This window comes from Carcharodon carcharias, chromosome 7 (genome assembly GCF_017639515.1).
Source record: "Carcharodon carcharias isolate sCarCar2 chromosome 7, sCarCar2.pri, whole genome shotgun sequence".
Lineage (NCBI taxonomy): Eukaryota > Metazoa > Chordata > Chondrichthyes > Lamniformes > Lamnidae > Carcharodon > Carcharodon carcharias.
In genome coordinates this window covers 45,279,407-45,297,944 of record NC_054473.1, presented here as the reverse complement: position 1 = coordinate 45,297,944, position 18,538 = coordinate 45,279,407, and the positions used below count along the sequence as shown (strand labels likewise).

Here is an 18,538-nt window from a genome sequence, read left to right as displayed (position 1 = left end):
AAAAAGTTTACCTTATGATACTAATGGATCTTGAGTTTCCACACAAGCAGAATCCAAGTGAAAGAATAGCACAGCACAACTCACATCCACCCATCAGAAGTTCCATCGTTGTTTCTAGGGTCAGCTCAATTCCTATAATAATAACAGCCTCAGTCTCAGCAATTTGGATCGATGTGGGGTGGGTGGGTGAGGAGAGGGGGTGGGAGGAAGCTGTGTGCAAATGGAGAGAAAAATGGGCCTAAAGGACTACAATAACTTAAAAAGACAACAAATAATTGTTGTTATGCTGCAGACCTGGATGCAGGTGCTGATGATGTATGGTGGATGAAGCAGCACTTCAGGAGATGGGAGAAGTTATGGACCGCTGCTTGGGATTGGTACATGGTTAGTGGGGTGGTCTGCATCCTGGTGTCATCTTCTTTTTCCTTGAGCTACACTGGACCCTTCTCCACTTTGCCAGATGTTCCATATTCCCCTCCCCCAACCCCAACTCTGCTATTATGCTATTAACAAACTACACATCCTCTGAGTCTTGAATACATATTTTGTTTCTCTCATTGTTACGTTCTTTTATTGTGCACAATTAACACTTCTGTCATTTAATCATCTCCTACCCTTCACCTAATTGCAGACCCTTCCTTATTTATCCCTGCTCCCTTTTCATTCTGTTCTTCCTTATAAACTGTTCACCTGTAACAACTTCTGGTTCTGATGATAGATTATTGAATTGATGCTGCTGAGATTTTCAATCATTTTCTGTTTTTATTTCAGAATTCAAGCAATTTGCTTTCTTTCTGCTAACTTTTTGGGTAAAGTTAAGAGCAGGAGAAATTTCAATTCTGGACATGCTAGATCAAGCTAATCTAAAATGTATTGTAGAGAAAATGTATTGGTTTTAACCATCAAAATAAATACCTCTAGCAAAATCATAACAGCATCATCTATAGGTCCGTCAAAACCCATACTTTATTTCATGTATAGCAATACAATTTACATATTAAATAACACTATAATAGAACAATTTAATATAGTTTTCAACAGAACAAAGCAGATTTTTTCAAGTTACAGAACACCACATTTTCAAATGGGTCATGAGACAAACTTATTCAGCAACTGTCTAGATCTATTCCTATTGCACACACCGACAATATAGTTGAAAATACCTGCAACTTCGACAACCACTGCCCCCAAGAAGTAATATATGTTCAATGCCTTTGAAATGTGATGACACAGTATTCATGGTACTACCTCAAAGCACATACAGCTTTCCACATAGCCACCACAAAACTATGAAGGAGTTGAGACTAGAAAAAAATTAGCTTTATATGAAAATATAAAATTCTGTGATTATATACTGTAGATACAAAGTCCCCATAGAATGCCTGTTTAAGCAACAAAATATTTACAGTTTGATTGTGTCTGCTACCCTAAAGAATGAATAAAGGTTATGATTTTCAAGACATGATATTTGAACTATCAATGTTTTTGTCTAAAAGGCTGAAACAAAAGTTTTTTGAACACCACTACCCCAAATGTTGGAGAAACATGAGGTTTTTAAAAAAATTCAAAAATCTCCCCTTTGTTGAGAAAAGGTTTTTTTTTCTTTTTTAAACTTTTTTTTCCTGAAAACAGCTCAAGCGTTTTAATTCCCTAAAAGTCTGATTCATGTTTGCCTCATCAAATGTTTATCTTGTATAGAAAATGTCTCCTACATTGTGAAAATATCTCTTTTTTTAACAAAAATTTTGAAACTTTTGTTTTCACTTCCAGGTAGCAGTTTTTTTAAAAATGTCACGTCAGAGAGTAGCCTGACGCCATTTTCAGTCCAGCACTGCTATGCTCTTCCCATGATGAGAGCAAAGCCACATCTGCAGATAATTAACCAAATTTCACACATGACTTTTATGTACAAATATGGTCACCCCTTTAAAAAGAGAAACCACACAATTTTAAGTTGTAATTTAGGTATGTATGTCTAAATGAACAATTTATTCAGTATGTAGAATTGTTGTTTCATAAAATGAAATATGAACTGGCACCTTGATAACATTAACATTCATCATATTGAGTCACTTATTGAATTTGCAAATTAAAAAAAATTGACCCTGACTAAAGAGACAGTTTAAAAATAATTAGTAAGACAATTAAAACCATATTTTTGAAAAAAAAACACTTCCACATTCTGCTGAGAACTACTTTATATCTTTGGTAAGTTAATAAATTCTTCTCCGCTGTTATTTAAAAAAATGTTTCAAATCATGTAATATTTTCAAAAGACTGATTATTGACAAGGCAAAAATGCTACATTATTGGTGCAGCTCACACGTTATTTAACAATTTGACACCATTGATATCAGATGCACCCTCATTTTGGACTTACGCAATTCACTGTGCAGAACATGTCGATCTGCCTTTTTGCGTATCAGTTCTTACCTCCTGCAAAAAAAGACTCAGAGGACAGAATTTAATAGGCTCACCGGGAGTGGTAATTATGGTGGGCTTAATCAGGCAGGAGCAGAAATCTGTTTCCTGGTGGCAGGTTGAGTTTAAGGGATTAAGTCGGTGGTGTTTCCGCAGCAATTAGGGACTCACGGTGTCCAGTGGCGGGACCTCTTTTCCCTACATTTGCATACCATGAATACCCATTAAATCAGACCTTCAAGATTAACTCAGTGACAAACTTGTGCCCCCTGATTCACAACTGGTTAAAGATGGCGTGCACCAGGCGAGATTGTCTGTTTGGATCATTGGTGAGTGGTTCTCTTTATTAGACACTGAGGAACAGGAGGGGGGAACAGGGGGATGTCCGCGGACCCGGACTGTCGGTAGCAGCAAGGGCAAAGTGATGGGAGGTTGTGATGGGGGCGGGCGGGGGGGGGGGTCCCCAGAGGTGACTGGACTGTAGGGTGGGGGTGGGAGTGATTGGGGATCCCAGGAGATTATATAGAATTATAAAGGGTGAATGATGGGCTAGAACATTTAAAGCTGAAAAGAGGGATGAAGGCTTGGCTTCCAGGTGACATCCTTCCAAATCTGCAAATTTTGCAGTCTTGCTTCCTAACTGCAGAGTCTGCACGTTTCTCCTGGGGGTTCTTTTATAGCCTGCTCCAAGCTGCACTGCAATCACCTCACGGTAGGTTTGGTCACTGCTGCCCACCCCTGCCCTGTGATCACTTGTGATCACTCGTGACTGCTGTCCACTGATTAAAATTAACAGTAAATTCCTTGCACATACTTCCACACCTCATGGATTAAATTCCACTCCCCCACCCCTAAGTGTTCATATTAATCCTTCAAAACCGTTACGAATGTTCCATACTCTTGCAAGCAAGATAGATATTTATGCCATTTCTGTCATATGCAAAATCAACAATTTCTCCACGCATCCCACTTACAGCCTGGTGCAGTACAAATATATAAAACTTCAAAAAATTATAAATTAATAGCTGTATCCATATACCTGGCCTACACTAAATATTTTGTAGTTAAGTGTTTTATTTTTTGAATGTTTATACTCTGATCACTGGAATGTAGGAGGTTATATCACTGGTATTTTACAAAACTTACCAGGTTCAAATGATGTATTACTTAAAAATAAGTTCAATAATACACCACAATCTGCACAAATAAAGAAATCTCTCTAAGCTGGTCAACAACCAAAATGTAGAATGGTTTTGTTTGCAAAATTACCTTAAAGCTGTCTCCAGACACAAGTTCTGTCTCCCTATGAAGCACAAGTTAAAACTGATTACAGACAGAATCTTTTCATGGATTTCTGGGAAATTACAGATTTTGTACTAGATTTTTATAGGCAGTAACACTGATCAGATAGTGCAAACTAGAACAAATTGTGTTTTCATCTTGTGAAAGTAAGAGATCCAAATGCTCAGCAGGATAACAATAAGACTCAGAATGGTTAAAATAAACATCAAAAACTCTCATCACTGTAAAAAGTACAGTCAGGTTATCATTAAACTTCGAACCTGGCAAAAAAAAGGCCTCAGAAGTTCATTCAGTACTTAGAAGTTTTTCAAATGAAGTTCCATTTGCAAAAAGCTTCAAATTACACAAGAGATTCCATGCTTTCTGCTGGGTCTGATTCTTCAGTGATAATAATGGTGCCATTTTTGTCAAATGACGAGGGGCCATTTCCATTATCTTTTGTGCTGATTAAACTGAGCATTGCTTTATAAAGGAACTGATACTGCTCCTGTGCAAAGACAGACAAAAAGCATTAGATTAGGAGAAACTGATGTTAATTATTTATTCATATTACAACTTCAACATTACTAATAATTGTATCAAATCTTCAAGGCTATAACCATTGCAATATTGTGCAAATTTAAAACAGAATAGTCAATGCTAGACTCTAGGATGATGGCATTTATAGCCCATCAGAGGATAAAATCAGTGAGATATGTTGATATATGCCTGTGCCAAATATTCATTAGAAGGCTCTCAACTATAATGTGAGATGTTAGAAGGCTCTCATGCGGTATGTTAGAAGGCTAGATAACTCAAGATCATGCTTTTCTTAATGTTAAGGTTTTGGACATCGTTGGTGCATGTATCTGAATGGAAGATGTAGATGGTGTAGCTTCTGAGGACTAATTAAAGGTTATGGACATCAAGATAAAATGACAAGACTTGTTTAAATTTTTCTTAATCAAGTACTTACAACATCTGTGAAAACACCTGGCCTCATCAGGTTTATCATCTTTGCAACCTGATAGACATCCACAGCAGATTCACACTCCAACTGCTGTGACAGAGTGGTAAGGCCACAGAAGAGCCCAGCAGAGACACCTCCAAACCTGCAAAACACAAAATGAGGTTAAGTGTTCACCCAAGGTATCAAGAAGTAATTTCTTCAGATGACTGACTGCATTTTCTTTTGCCTGCAATATCTCTCAAATATTTGTTAAAATGTCATTTTTGTATGTCCTAGAACACCCTTAATGAATCAAATTCTTTAACATGAATAAATACAATATTCTTGAACTTCTACAAAATAGTAAGACAATAATCTTTTATAACCCAGAAACTAATTAAACACGTTAAGTTGTTAATTGTACAAAATTCATTAGTATTCTTTTTATCAAAAGGCAACTTCTATGCCATCAGTTGTTAACGAATCTTCCCTTCACAAGTGCACTTTTAGACAGCATTACATGAAAGTAGTATATGTCACCGGATAACTAATGGCACTTGTTATGGAGCAGTGGGGCAACACAGACATTCATAATAATGACAAGGTACTCGAGGTAAACAACATGTTTTCTAACTCTACTGAACAGTGCATGCAGGAAATGAATGAGACATGACCATTTATTGTATTATTCCAGATGTCTTTGTTTTAACTATTTCTAAGGAATTCCAAAAGATTGAGAAGATGTTTGTTTCACTTGACATTCGATTTGAATAAATTAAATACTTTCAAACTAATACAAAACAAAAACAGAATTACCTGGAAAAACTCAGCAGGTCTGGCAGCATCGGCGGAGAAGAAAAGAGTTGACGTTTCGAGTCCTCATGACCCTTCGACAGAAGTTCTGTCGAAGGGTCATGAGGACTCGAAACGTCAACTCTTTTCTTCTCCGCCGATGCTGCCAGACCTGCTGAGTTTTTCTAGGTAATTCTGTTTTTGTTCTGGATTTCCAGCATCCGCAGTTTTTTTGTTTTTAACTTTCAAGCTAATGTTTGTCTTTGTAAGCCCTGATTAGAATATTGGCTGAAAAGTAACATATCTCATAGCTATGTGCTTATACTTAGTTACCTCAAAATAGTCACAATTTTTATTATTTCTTATATAGAATGTTAGTCAGATTAAGTGTGTGCAGGGCACTCCATCTCCAGTAAAAAGGAAGAGGGAAGGATATATCTTGTTAATCAACACCAATGAAAGTGACTACAAGACCAGAATGAGAAAAAACTCATTTAGCTCATTGGTCTCCATTCCTCTCACAAACCAAGTTTAACAGTCATGCTAGGAGAGGTTCATGACCTAGACCATTCTATCCTGCTGACTGAAACAGTTTATGAGGGTCGGAGTCATTAATGGCAGATACTGGGGAGGGTGAAAAGGGGAGTTTCCTTTTATTAAAAAAAATAACTTATATAATGCCTTGCACCACTGAAATCCCTCAAAACATTTCGCTCAGTGAAGTACTTTTAGAGTGATTGTACACAAACATGGCAGCCATTCTTTTCAGCAAAATCTAATTTATAGATGACCAATTAATCTGTCAGGTGGTGAGTGAAGAATGTTGAGAAGGGCACACGAGGACACTGCCTGCATCTGCTCGTTTAAAAAATAGCATATATGACAATGCAGTATATCTTCGGCGTTGCATCTAAGAGGCAGTCTAATTTAGTGCTCAAGTCCCAACGTGCAATCTTGCCCACAGCTATCTGAGGACCACTTACTGAGCCAAAGTCAAATAACTGCTTAACAGTTTCTTCTATATAGGATAGAAGAGGGGAAAAAAGTCAAACTAACACAGGTTGCAACCATTTATGTCTGAAAATTCTGTGGAGATTCTTCCAGTCTCTCGACATAACTAGCACTGTAACTTCAGGCATCAACATAAAATTCAGCTGTTTCTCTGGTATTTCCATTGATTCCTTGCTTAACTTACAGCGGCAAATCAGGAGCACTCTCATGAAATTTCAGGGCCAGAATCAAGTGCTGGGCAGATTCAACAGATATTTCAGTGATGGAAAAAGATGGTATCACTTTCTATGCTTAACAGTATTCTTTGAAATTAATCAATCTCATTTTTGACCATCTACATGTTCTCTACTCAACTGGAAAACATTTTTCCACCTTTCAAGGGTAATATTTGGCTGATGATTGGGAAGAAGCACTGATGTATATTATTGGTGGGGAATTAGTTTTAATTGGTACTAGAAAATGCAGTAAGCTGCTGTGCCAGAATTCTGTGCGATTTAGGGTATTGATTGCTGATGTTCCCTTTTATCCTAGGTGGGAGCTAAAATGAGAGTACAGGTCAACTTGGCTCACTTTTGCATACTTCTATGTTCCATTCATATTGTTATTGCAGACTGAAATAGTATCTATTTCCAATAAAACCCAGGTTGCCAGTGACAATATAGATGTCTCACATTCCCTGCAAAATTAAATGGTGATTCTACTAAATTAATGATTAATAATTAATAATCTGCACAAAGTGTTTTGGACTATAAGTAGATCAAGGCAGCACAAATGGTACATGAGTGGCCAACTAAAGAGACACTGGAATAGCCTATTAATTAGTTTCCCCACCCAGCTGGAGAATATGAATCATGGGATATGTGTGTTACGAGTGCAAGGATCATTAGGAATGTAAAGTGAAACAGGAAGACACAAGTGCATACTCATCATGAACGATGGTTGGTCCATCTCTGGTTGAGGCCTCTTCTTTTAATACATTAATAAGTTCAAAAGTGCTGCTGAGAGGAGCATCTGGATTAGGCCATTTTGGACACTGAAAGTGACGTACTTCCAGCACATAGTCATCCTGAAGGAAAAGAAGTTACACCTTTAGATTGTTCACAAACTATTCTCCTGTCTTATCCATTCCATTAATTTGCATACAAATATCAAGAAAATTATTTTATAAAATTGTTTATTTCCCATAGTCCTAAGGGTTATTCATAACTTACTTTTCATATAGACCACCCCCCAGTCATTTTACAGATTAGCAAGGGATTTCATTACTAAAAGCTATACTGAGCAGTAACGTTTTCTTCCAAGTATTTGGCAGCCACTTTTTCAACCTTTGTTTGCAAACATAAGATGTTTGCATCTCACTAAGTAAATCTCACTACATCATCGGTGTGTGAAGCTATTGTGCTGAAAATGTTGCACAGCTCTTCTACCCCATTAATGCTAGGCATTAATGAATGCAGCATTTCTACAAACACATGCAGCTGTGTATAGTTTTCTATCGTAGTGCTGCCTGTTTGATTTCTATTTGGGTTTATATATGTGGTAGTGCCCAATGTGACCCAGACACTATTCCAAATTTAGGCCACTTTTTCCACGAGGAATTTCTCCCTGATGTCTGTTCAAAACATTACTTTGAACAAAAAGCAAAATACTGGAAATGTGAAACAAAAGCAAATAATGACAGAAACACTTAGCAGAACTGGTGGTCTCTGTGGGAAAAAAAAATAACTTTTCAAGTATGGACCTGTCAGAGCTATTTGCCCTTCCATTTCTCATCAATGTCATCTGAAACCACAACATCGGACTCAACAAGTGTGTAGACTGCACCCAGCTCTATCTCACCACCACGTCCATTGATCCCTTCATAGTTCCTGTTTTGTCAGCAATTTTCCCTTTAAAATTTCATCAGCATGATCCCTTTTTTCCAATGCGCAGTGCCTTTAAATTGAAATTCTATATCCTCTCTATTGCAAAGACTATTTACCTACACCTCCATCACAGGTTTCTGTCAGTCTCAGTTCTTATCCAAGCTTTTGTTAATTTCAGACTCAAATATTCCAATGCTCCCTGGTCAGTCTTTCATTTCCCACCATCCATAAACTTGCATTCATCCAAAACTCTGCTGCCTGCATCCTAACCCACATTAAGTCTGTGCTGGCTCATCTATGTTGGCTCAGCCTTCATTTACAACCACATGATCCATCAATTACTCAAATTTTAAATTCTCATCTTTGTCTTCACATCCTTCCATGGTATTGCTCCCTCCGTATCTCTATAACTTCCACTAGTCCAACAACTCTTTAAGAACTCTTGTGTTCACCCAACTCTGGCCTCTTATGCAGCCACAATTATTTTCATACAAATAGTCCTTTGGTAATACAGAAATTATGTATTGCTGAAAAAAGAGACATGTCTAAGTTTTTCGTCTTGCACGCATCAGGACACTCACAAGAATACCAATATTAGGGGAAAACAACAATTTATATTGTATGTGAAGAAAGTGCTGATTGACTGGCAAGTGTAACCATGGAGAATGCATCATTGATGGTGCCTGACAGTTGGCTCACAGTGTGGCACATTTGTGTGAACTGGTAGCTACATATATTAATACACAGGGCCCTGTTCTTTGCAGACAGGAGGAACATGTGCATACATTGTGCCTTTTCAGCTAAAGAAAATAAGTGACAGCTATTTGCTGACTCATTCCTCAGGGCAATGCCTTGACAAATCAGGGTCAAGCTGCCTGGTTTAAATTTCAAAAATGCTTGGCAGTTTACTGTCATTCATCACTGGTGGTGCATTCTCCATGGCAATGCCACTTGCTAACCAATCAGTACTCTGTTCACATACAGTATAAATTGTTGTTTTCCCCCTTATATTGATATTCTTGCAAGTGTCCTGATGAGTGCAAGGTGAAAAGCTGAGACGTCTCTTTTTTCAGCAAAACTTATTTTCATATTGAGACTGGCATGTGTGTTCAGCTGTCTAGACCCTAAGCTCTCAAAATCCCTTCCAAATGTCTTCACCCCTCTCTCCTCCTTTAAGACCCTAAAAACCTTACCTCTTTGATCAAGATTTTAATCACAACTCTTGACAGCTTTCTTTTGTTGTGATGTCAACTTTGTTTGATTACACTCAGTGAAGTGCCTTGGACATTTTCATATTTTAAAAGGGAGACATGAATTCCGGTTGTCGTTGACCAAGGGTTCATACCTTAAATGTAAAGTTGTCTGTCCATTCCACAAATGTTGACGAGTGTTTCTAGCATTTTCTGTTTTAGTCACTAAACTTTACTTTCACCATTTTTAACCTTCTCCCTGCTAAGTGTAGTCTTTTGACACACCTTGCTCCAGATTAACCTTATCTGTGCCATTTGTGATCTTGAATACTTCTAAAGTGCTTCACTTTCTACAGTTTTTCCTGGTAACTCAATCTTTTGACGTTATGGATCAGCCTCTTCACATTGTCTATATGGCTTTCACCTTGGTAATCAAAATTGCACACGGCTTCCAAGATGTAATTTGACAGGAACACTGCAGAGTTTTAACATGGCGTCTTCTAATTTATATTCAAAAGACCTAGATGATTAATAAATGTTCTAATTTCTTCGTTCATTGCTATTCCTCAATGATTTGGTTTGCTGAGTGCCAAATCAAGTGACTCAGCCAAGTTTCATTATGAACTCTTGGCTGAGAACCCAAACATCCATTAGAATATTAAAACACCTGAGCTCAGAGAAAACAATGCTTGATTGATAGCTTGGCTCTCTGATCTCTTCTGTCAATTTCACAATGTTTATTTATACAAAACAAAGATGTTTCAAATGTTTGCAGTTTCTGTCATTGAATCTCTAAAGGGTCTGGATGATCGACACTTTTATTGGGCTGTAGTAATAACTTTTTTACACATCCTACTGATCCTATAAGGCAGAATCTTCTGTCCGGCGAGTGGGGGTGCCGATGCGCAAAATGACCCAGGGTGACCTCGGGTGTGTGTCCTGACGTCACCCTGCGTCTTTTAGATTTTCAGATTGATGGGCGCGTTGCTGAGTTGGCTATGCGCCCACCGACCTGTCAATGGCCTATTAAGGTCATTAAAAAAGTAATTGAAACCATTAGTGGACCTGTCTGTCCAACCTTAAGGTTAGCAGGCAGGCCGGGAACCCTGGCAGGCTTCTGAAAAAGCATGAAACCTCATCCACGGGTGGGATGAGGTTTCATGGGTGATTACAAAATCTCAGAATATTTCAAAATAAAAATTATGGACATGTCCCAATTCCTGTGACAGTGTCACATGGGGGGTCATGGCAGCAAAATGTTTCTCTCATCTTTATTTGAAGTTTCAAATCTGAGCTGATCTCCCTGACGCAGCACTTGGCCATCTGTGCGCTCTTTTGCATGCATGCGCGAAAGAGCGCACTCTTGGCTCAGGGAACTCCCCCCCCCTCCACCCGCACAGGGAGCGCATAGCACTTCCTGGCAGATGTCACGCCGGGCGGGCCTTAACTGGCCTGCCTATGTAAAATGGCGGCATGCACCTGACCAGGGGCGCCAATCGGGAACCCGCCCACCCATGCCCGCTCCCACACATCCCCCCCAACGGGGGGAAAATGTTGCCCATAGGGTTCATTGCTTCTACACAGTGTATAGTGTGTGAACGGACTTAGAAGTGCCATAGTTTATCAAAGATGCCATGGCTTATCAGCTGCACGCTACCCTCCAGCAATGAAAATCCTGACTTTGCGGGCACTTTCCCCTGGGGTGGGCAGGATGAGCCAGGAATTTTCCTGACTCCCACTATTTGCCTCGAGGATGAAAATGCAGGCCTAATTTTCTGTATCTTGTCCATTGCCAAGCTGAGCTAAGGATTCATTTTTGAAAGAAATCAAAGCCTCTTTGAGGGAAACACATGAAGATGATGGAAGGGAAGGAACAAAGCAGAGAACTGGGGGAAGGTAGCCTCTGGCCTATTGGCATCCATCCTCGGCAGCAGGAGACGAGGACTGCTTGATGAGTTAAGAGTGAGGGGAAAATATAGGGGTTGGGCAACTGGTTCAAAGTTGGAGAGGTAGGGGTAATGATGGAATGTGGTAGTTTCAGGAAGGGAAATACATGATAGAAAAGGGAAGGATAGTGGACACAACAAGAATGAGTGGATGGGGAGAAAGAGGATCGGAAAAGGGCTGAGCGTTACATCTTCCTCACGATTCCACGCATGCATTTATGCCACTTTCCCCTAAAACATCATTCCATGCCACCCACTATATTCCACTGAAAAGGAAGGAGAAAAAGAGGACCAGAAGAGGACAGAGTTATGTTGAAACAGAAGACAGAAATAGAGCACAGGAGAAATGACAGAGATTGCATCACAAAAACAGATAAAAAAGGGCCATATTCTATGGCATACAATACTGCAGCAAATTGATTAGTAAACATCTTACATCTCTACATACCCACCGTCAACTTTTCCATTATAAATTCTTATGACCATATTGATAATGTAAACCACACCCTCCTGCCGGTGGAGGTGCTGTAATTTCACAATGGAGCAGGTGTAATTACTGCATAATAACTTTACATGGGCAGTTTTCATTAAAGGTGTGAACACATAAATTTATAATAGAAATATAGAAATAATTAAGACAAACACATATCTTTTAAAATACAGGCTGACTTACATCTGTAAACCCTGGTTCAACAATCCCCTTCTCTCAAACCCCAAATCACATGAAGAATACACTTGTTGTTGACTCCGTGGGCCCAATTTTAACTTTGCACAAGTGAATGGGTAAAACTCACCTCCCCCAATGTGTGCAACTCCACCAGTGATCAATCAGTATTAAAAGATATTTTTTTCTTTTAAAATAAAACTTTGACAACTTGAACAGTAGCTGCTAGAACAAAATCAATTGTAATATCTGAAAGGCAAAGTTACTTTTAGCATTCCCAGAGAGTTAGATCTCAATAATTAATAATAAAAAAGTAAAATATAGTTTTTTGTGAACCGTGATTTTCTTACATGTTATTTATAACTTCAGATTAATGCACCTGCATCCAATGTCCAATTTTTGCTAACATTCATTGGTCTGAGTGGTTATTTTCATGTTGATAACAAGAGATCCCCAGGAACGACCTTGCAACAAATCTTCTCATTCAGCAGGTATGACATTTTTGAAGGTTATTATTACATTATACTAAAGAAGGGTAAATAACTTCCACTAGTTTATGGTGCTGAGGACATAGCTCCACAGTGGCCAGAACTGCTGAAACACAGGGGGCAGTGTACTTCGGTGAAATTGGGTGAGTAGCCAGTTCCATCTGGCCTAATTTCTGTTGGTAAGCCCACCCAACCCAAAAAACGTGATCAGGGAGCAGGTTGGTGGGAGATTTAACTCCACAGTGTGTCTTTCATTACTGGTGCTAGGATCACTGCTTTTTTAGCTATATAAAAATGACTTGGAATTTGGAATGCAGAGGGTGGAATCGTCCCAGATTTGCACTGAGTGCTTTAGCGGGCAGGTTTTACCTGCCAGCCACAATGGTAGCTTTTCATGCCGTGTTCCAAAACCCACCTCATTAGTTACGCATTCCCGGGAAACACGCTGTTTCCATGGCAGGCAGGCTCTCACTCGCCTACCACACCATCGCCTCACTGCTTCATCACGCTGGGTACCAAATTTTAAGTCTAGCTGCACGCACACCTCTCAGTGCTTCCAGCCCACGACTACTGCAAAGAAGATATGGCCCTGAAAGGCAAAAAGACTGCAGCCCCCAGGTTCAATGTGGCGTCCCTCAAGCACCTTTTGGATGCAATAGAGGCTCGCCGTAATGTCCTTTACCCCCACTCTGACCACAGGATGGGCAGCAACCTCACTAATCCGGCTTGGGAGGCAGTGGCAGCAGTGGTCATCACCAATGCCCTGCAAAAGAGGACAACCACGCAGTGCCGCTATAGGATGAATGGTCTCATCCGTCCCGCTAAGGTAATTCACTCTTCTCATCACTCTCAACTCACTCACTCACAGACCCATTACACTTCCACAGGGATCTCACACCTCAAGGGACATACCACTAACTCTCACATCTCCATCAGGCTCACATCCTCTCGAGCTCGCTTCCTCATCCTGCCCATGGCTCCGCTCACCACACAAACATTTTACGCAGTGCCATGCATCCTGCTCACACTCTCTCCATTTGTTTTCATGCAGGAGAAGCCTGCTCACATCAGCAGGGAGATTTCCCAGATCAGGATTGGAGTGGCCCACGTTAGGCCCCTCACTCACTTGAGGAGTGTGACATTGCACTGACTGGGGGGCACACAGACTGTGCCTGTTGAGAAGGTGAGGTCAGGGGTGAACACCCTCGTAAGGATCCTTCACCACATCATCCCTCTCTCAATGCAAATGTGAGTGCTCTCTCTCCTGCTTTTGACTCTGCTGCCATGCACTACTTATCTCTACTTTGGTTCACAGGGTGCCAAGTGACCGACACTCTCAGCCAGCCAGAACCTCAGCTCCATCTACGTCCTCATCTGTGACCAAAAGGACACCCCCTTCATTGAAGAGCTGAAAATAAGCAACCTGGACGACCTGCTATAGCACTTACCCACACTCTCCACCAGCGCAGAGACACAAACCTTGGAGGAATATACATCTAGAGCAGCTATCTGGTGGTCACCAGACAGACATGTGTCCGCAACAGCAGGAGGCAGGTTCAGCTGACCTCCCGGCAGTCGGAGGATTGCTGAGGATCTGAGGTCCGAGTCAGATGACGGGCCTCTAGATTTGGCCTTCCAAATCATCCTAGGGAGCCAGCAGAGCAGTTGGAAGCCCTCAACGGAGTGGCACGCGAGTTGGAGAAGTGCATCCGCCTGCTCTCTGATGAAGTGATGCCCCCATATGCACATATGGAGGTCTCATGGGGAGGATGGCAGACGCCGTGGAGACCCTGGTCTAGCAGAACATGGAAATGTGTGCAGACCTGCATTCCATCATGGGAGCCATGGGTGAGCTCCTGCAGTGGCAAAGCCAAGGGAAACGGGGCACCTCGATGTCCCTCCAGGTGCTCCTTCCCCTCAAGGAGTCAGGCCAGGATCCCAAGGCACCCGAATGGAGGAGGAGTGACAGCTGGACATCCCTGGTTCATCCACTCAGGAATCTCAGAGGCTGTCCTCTCCCTCCGAGTCCATTTTGCCTGTGAGCCCCTCAACCTCAGCCTCTTTCACCGCAGAGGGAGCAGCTGGCCCACAAGCCATTCTGGAGGGAGAAGTGTGTGTGTGGCAGGGCCTTTCAGAGCCTAATGCAAGCACTCTCCCACGCATGTGGATCCTTCACCTCAATGTCCTGAGCATTTTGAATGCTGCCTGCTGGGGTTCACTTTCAGTTGTCCATCTGAGCTGACCTGCAACTCCACCCACCCAGTGATCACCCAACGCAGCACCTGATCTCATCCACCACAACTGTCATTTCACTTCCGATTTGGACAGCATGGTCTGGATTCAGTATGTGTGTGCTTCCCCGTCTTTTCCCCTCCCCCCAGTTGCCTATTTCCTTTCCCCCATCACAGTTGACACCCCCGGCATTAAATTTCACCTCACCTCTCTGACCTACCAGCCATTACCCTTTTTCTTCGGGGATGTCTGGGTAAATACGCACGTTCCCTTCCTTCCTGAGAATTCCAACCCCAACCACATTCACCTCCCTGGTCTTCTCCTTTCCACCCCCATGTCTGCCCCTGAGTCCCCACCAAGTACCTTTGCTGTCCCTTCTACCACTACCGTCAAACCCTCACCCTACAGCCTCACTCTGCCCTCACCATTGCCTCATTCCACGCCCACCCTCAGTTCACTCCCCAGGAGGCAGTCATGGACCCATCAGACTCCTCCATTGCATGTTCACCTGGACATTCCCCTCGAACCTGGACCCTTTCCCCCCGGAACCCCTTCCCCACCAGAACACTTCTCCCCGCCCCCGCTAGTCCTCCCACACCCCTGGGCTGCCCCCACCTAGTCCCTTCCCCTTCCTGACTCCCTCAGACACCCTTACTTCTTCTGCCATCCTTAGTGCTTCCCCCACTTCTGTCTCCATCGTCCAGCCTTGCCTCTTCCTCCAGCCTCACTTCTTCCTCCAGCCTTACTCCTTGTCCCTTCCCGACTCCTTCCTCCACCCTTACCCTGAGCAGACGCTCGCAAACTGGTTTTACGATGTCATGAAATCAATTTTCGGCCTTCTCGCTATATTGTCCACTCACACTGCCGAACAGGCCAGACTCTAATGGACAAGGAAAATCCCGGCCAGAGTAAAATTTCAAAATTTGCTTATGATACTAAACTTGGAGTAGTGAGGATGATACAAATTGCTTGCAATATGACATAGATAGGCTAGCAGAATGGGCAGGCAGGAATTTAATATAGAGAAGTGTGAGGTGATGCATTTTGGCAGAAGCAATGGGGAGAGGCAATATAGACTTAATGGCACAATTCTAAAGAATGTGCAGGAACAGAGGGATCTTGAGGTACATGTGCATCGATCGTTGAAAGTGGCAGGATTGAGAGAGCAATTAGCAAAGCAGAGGCGTCATGGAGTTCATAAGTAGAGGCACTGAGTACAAAAGCAGGGAAATTATGCTGAACCTATATAAAGCTCTGGTTAGGCCCCAATATTGCATTCAGTTCTGGTCACAACACTTTAAGAAGAATCTGAGGGTCATTTGGAGGGTGCAGGGGAGATTTGCCAGATGGTTCGAGATTGGGGGTGGCCGGGGGTGGGGGTGCAAGGTTTGTTACAAGATTAGGTTGGGGTGGTTCTCCTCAGGGCAAAAGCGATTGAGGGAAGATTTCATCTGGGTGTACAAGATTATGACAGGTTTGGATGAGGTGGGCAAGGAAAAAGTCTTCCCATTAGTTTGATGGTACAAGGACCTGGGGAAAAAAAAATATTAAGATTAAGGGCAAGAGATGCAGGGCGAATGTGAGGAAGAACTTTCTAATGCTGCGAGTGGTAATGACCTGGAAAGCACTGCCCATTAAGGTTGTGAAAGCAGAAACTGTGAACAATATCAAAAGGAAATTGGATGGGCACTTGAAGGAAATAAACTTGCAGGGCTATGGGGAGTGGGACTGACTGGATTGCTCCGTGGGGAGCCGGCATGGACTCGATGGGCTGAATGGCCTCCTTCTGTGCCTTAAATTACTTTATGACTCTATGATAATACTCTTCCTTGTTCTCCAGTTTGGCAACCATCAGTGGAAGGTCTTTATTACTAATACTGAATCGAATAAATTATTTTTGAAGTGTGAACAGGGCAAAACTAGGTTACCACCAGCCTCAAAATCATATCTTATGTGTCTTGTAATCAAGTGGAGGAGGCCTGGGCAGTCCACTCACCCTTGGGCCTTTTGAGCCCTTACGTGGCCAATTAAGGGCCATTAAGGGCCCCATTCCACCACCATCTGTATTTTATCCATGCTGGGGGAGGCCCACCACATGCAGGAAGTCCAGCAGCTTTGGCTGTGCAGGATGGTGTCAGGCAAGGGAGGGGGAACCTCCATTGCAGGCCCGCTGGACCCATCGGAGGCACCCCCCCACAGGTCGTCCTCCACTTTAACCCTCTCCCTTCGCTTCTTGAACCTGTCCCTTCACCCCCACTCCCCCTCTCTTGCCTGCTTGCAGAGACCCCCGACCCTGGACTTATGTGGATTCCTCAGCACATTCAACAGACATTCAAAGAGCACTATGGGCAGAATTTTCTGCCAGTCGGGCGGGGCCCGACCCAATCTCCAGCGGGCGGGGAGCCGATCCCCGCCAGCTATGTGCTTCCTGTGAGGGCGGGGGGGAATTCCCTAAAAGCGAGAATGCACTCTTGCGCAAGCGCTTGAAAGAGCGCACTCATCTCCCTGAGGCTAAGTGCAGCCTCAGGGAGATCACTTCCACTTTGAAATATATTAAAAATGGAAGAAAAAAAAATCCCTAACATGTTCCATCTCATGTGACAATGTCACATGAGATGGGACATGTTCATAATTTACAGAAAAACTCTATGAAAAATTTTAAAACCCTACATGAAACCTCATCCCGCCGCTAGATGAGGTTTCATGTTTTCTACTATTTACCACCAGGTCTCCTGGCCTGCCCGCCAACCTTAAGGTTGGACGGGCAGGTCCTTTAATTGTTTAAATGATCCTGTCAATGGCCTCAATTGGCCATTGACAGGTCGGCGGCCCCCCCGCAGCTGATTTTGCTGCGCCCCTGCCTCCCTGAAAATTTAAATGGGGCGGGGTGACCTCAGGGGTTCCGCCCGACGTCATCCCAAGTCATTTTACGTGTCAGCGAGTGGGCCCTGCCCCCCTGCTCGCCGACGGCAAAATTCTGCCCTATGCCAGAGCTTGCTGCAGATTGAAGGTCAGTATTAAAAATGAATTAAGAAAATAGTGTTAATACCCAAATGACTCACCTTCAATGGATACACAATTAGCTTTTTAATTATGAGATGTTTTCTTCAGTAATATTTCTTAAACAATTATTTAAATAATCACTTTATTTTTTATGCCATGCATCATATCCCAGGACAGGCATCCTGCTCCAGGGCTTCTTTCACTGCTCTGTGCACAGCTACAAAATCCAATCAGACTGACTTTCAGATACTCAGTCAGAATTTGAGAGATGTACTTGATTACCTTTTATTACCATTCCATAATCAAATAGCTAAGCCAGACATTTATCCACAGTGGGGGAAGAGAATATGGAAGGAGATTTTCCAGCTTCAACGTGTACAAAAGTATTCTGCTTATCACTCCTGTCAAAATTATGTGAATCCAGAACATTTTGCTATACCTGTGTTGCCTCCAGGATGAAATCATGGATGATAACTTGCTCTTCATTAGAGAGGCACAGTATGTCTTTGCTGATAAGGGTTACAGTAAAGGCTTCACAATTCATGGATTCTTCACGGCTTGGCCAGTAGACAGATTCATCCTCTGCCTGTTGGTAAAGAATCATAGGTTTTAGCCATTTTGAAACTGTTTGCAATTAGAGCTCAATTCAATTGGCTTGGACAGGCTTGCCCAGCCTTTTCGCCTGGGGGGACATAT

The 18,538-nt window shown here is 42.3% G+C and overlaps 1 protein-coding gene across 1 annotated transcript in view; it reads right to left on the bottom strand.

Moving 5' to 3' along the window:
• Positions 1-940: 940 nt before the first annotated feature.
• The window catches only part of LOC121279750 (receptor-type tyrosine-protein phosphatase gamma-like), a 783,231-nt gene continuing 765,633 nt past the window's right edge, over positions 941-18,538 (bottom strand). Inside the window, exons 26-29 of the mRNA XM_041191026.1 lie at positions 18,282-18,428; positions 7,378-7,520; positions 4,679-4,814; positions 941-4,210 (exon numbers count right to left, since the gene is read on the bottom strand). Coding sequence (XP_041046960.1) covers positions 4,064-4,210; positions 4,679-4,814; positions 7,378-7,520; positions 18,282-18,428 — 573 coding nt within the window. The 3' untranslated portion in view covers positions 941-4,063. The remainder of the gene's footprint in view (positions 4,211-4,678; positions 4,815-7,377; positions 7,521-18,281; positions 18,429-18,538) is intronic.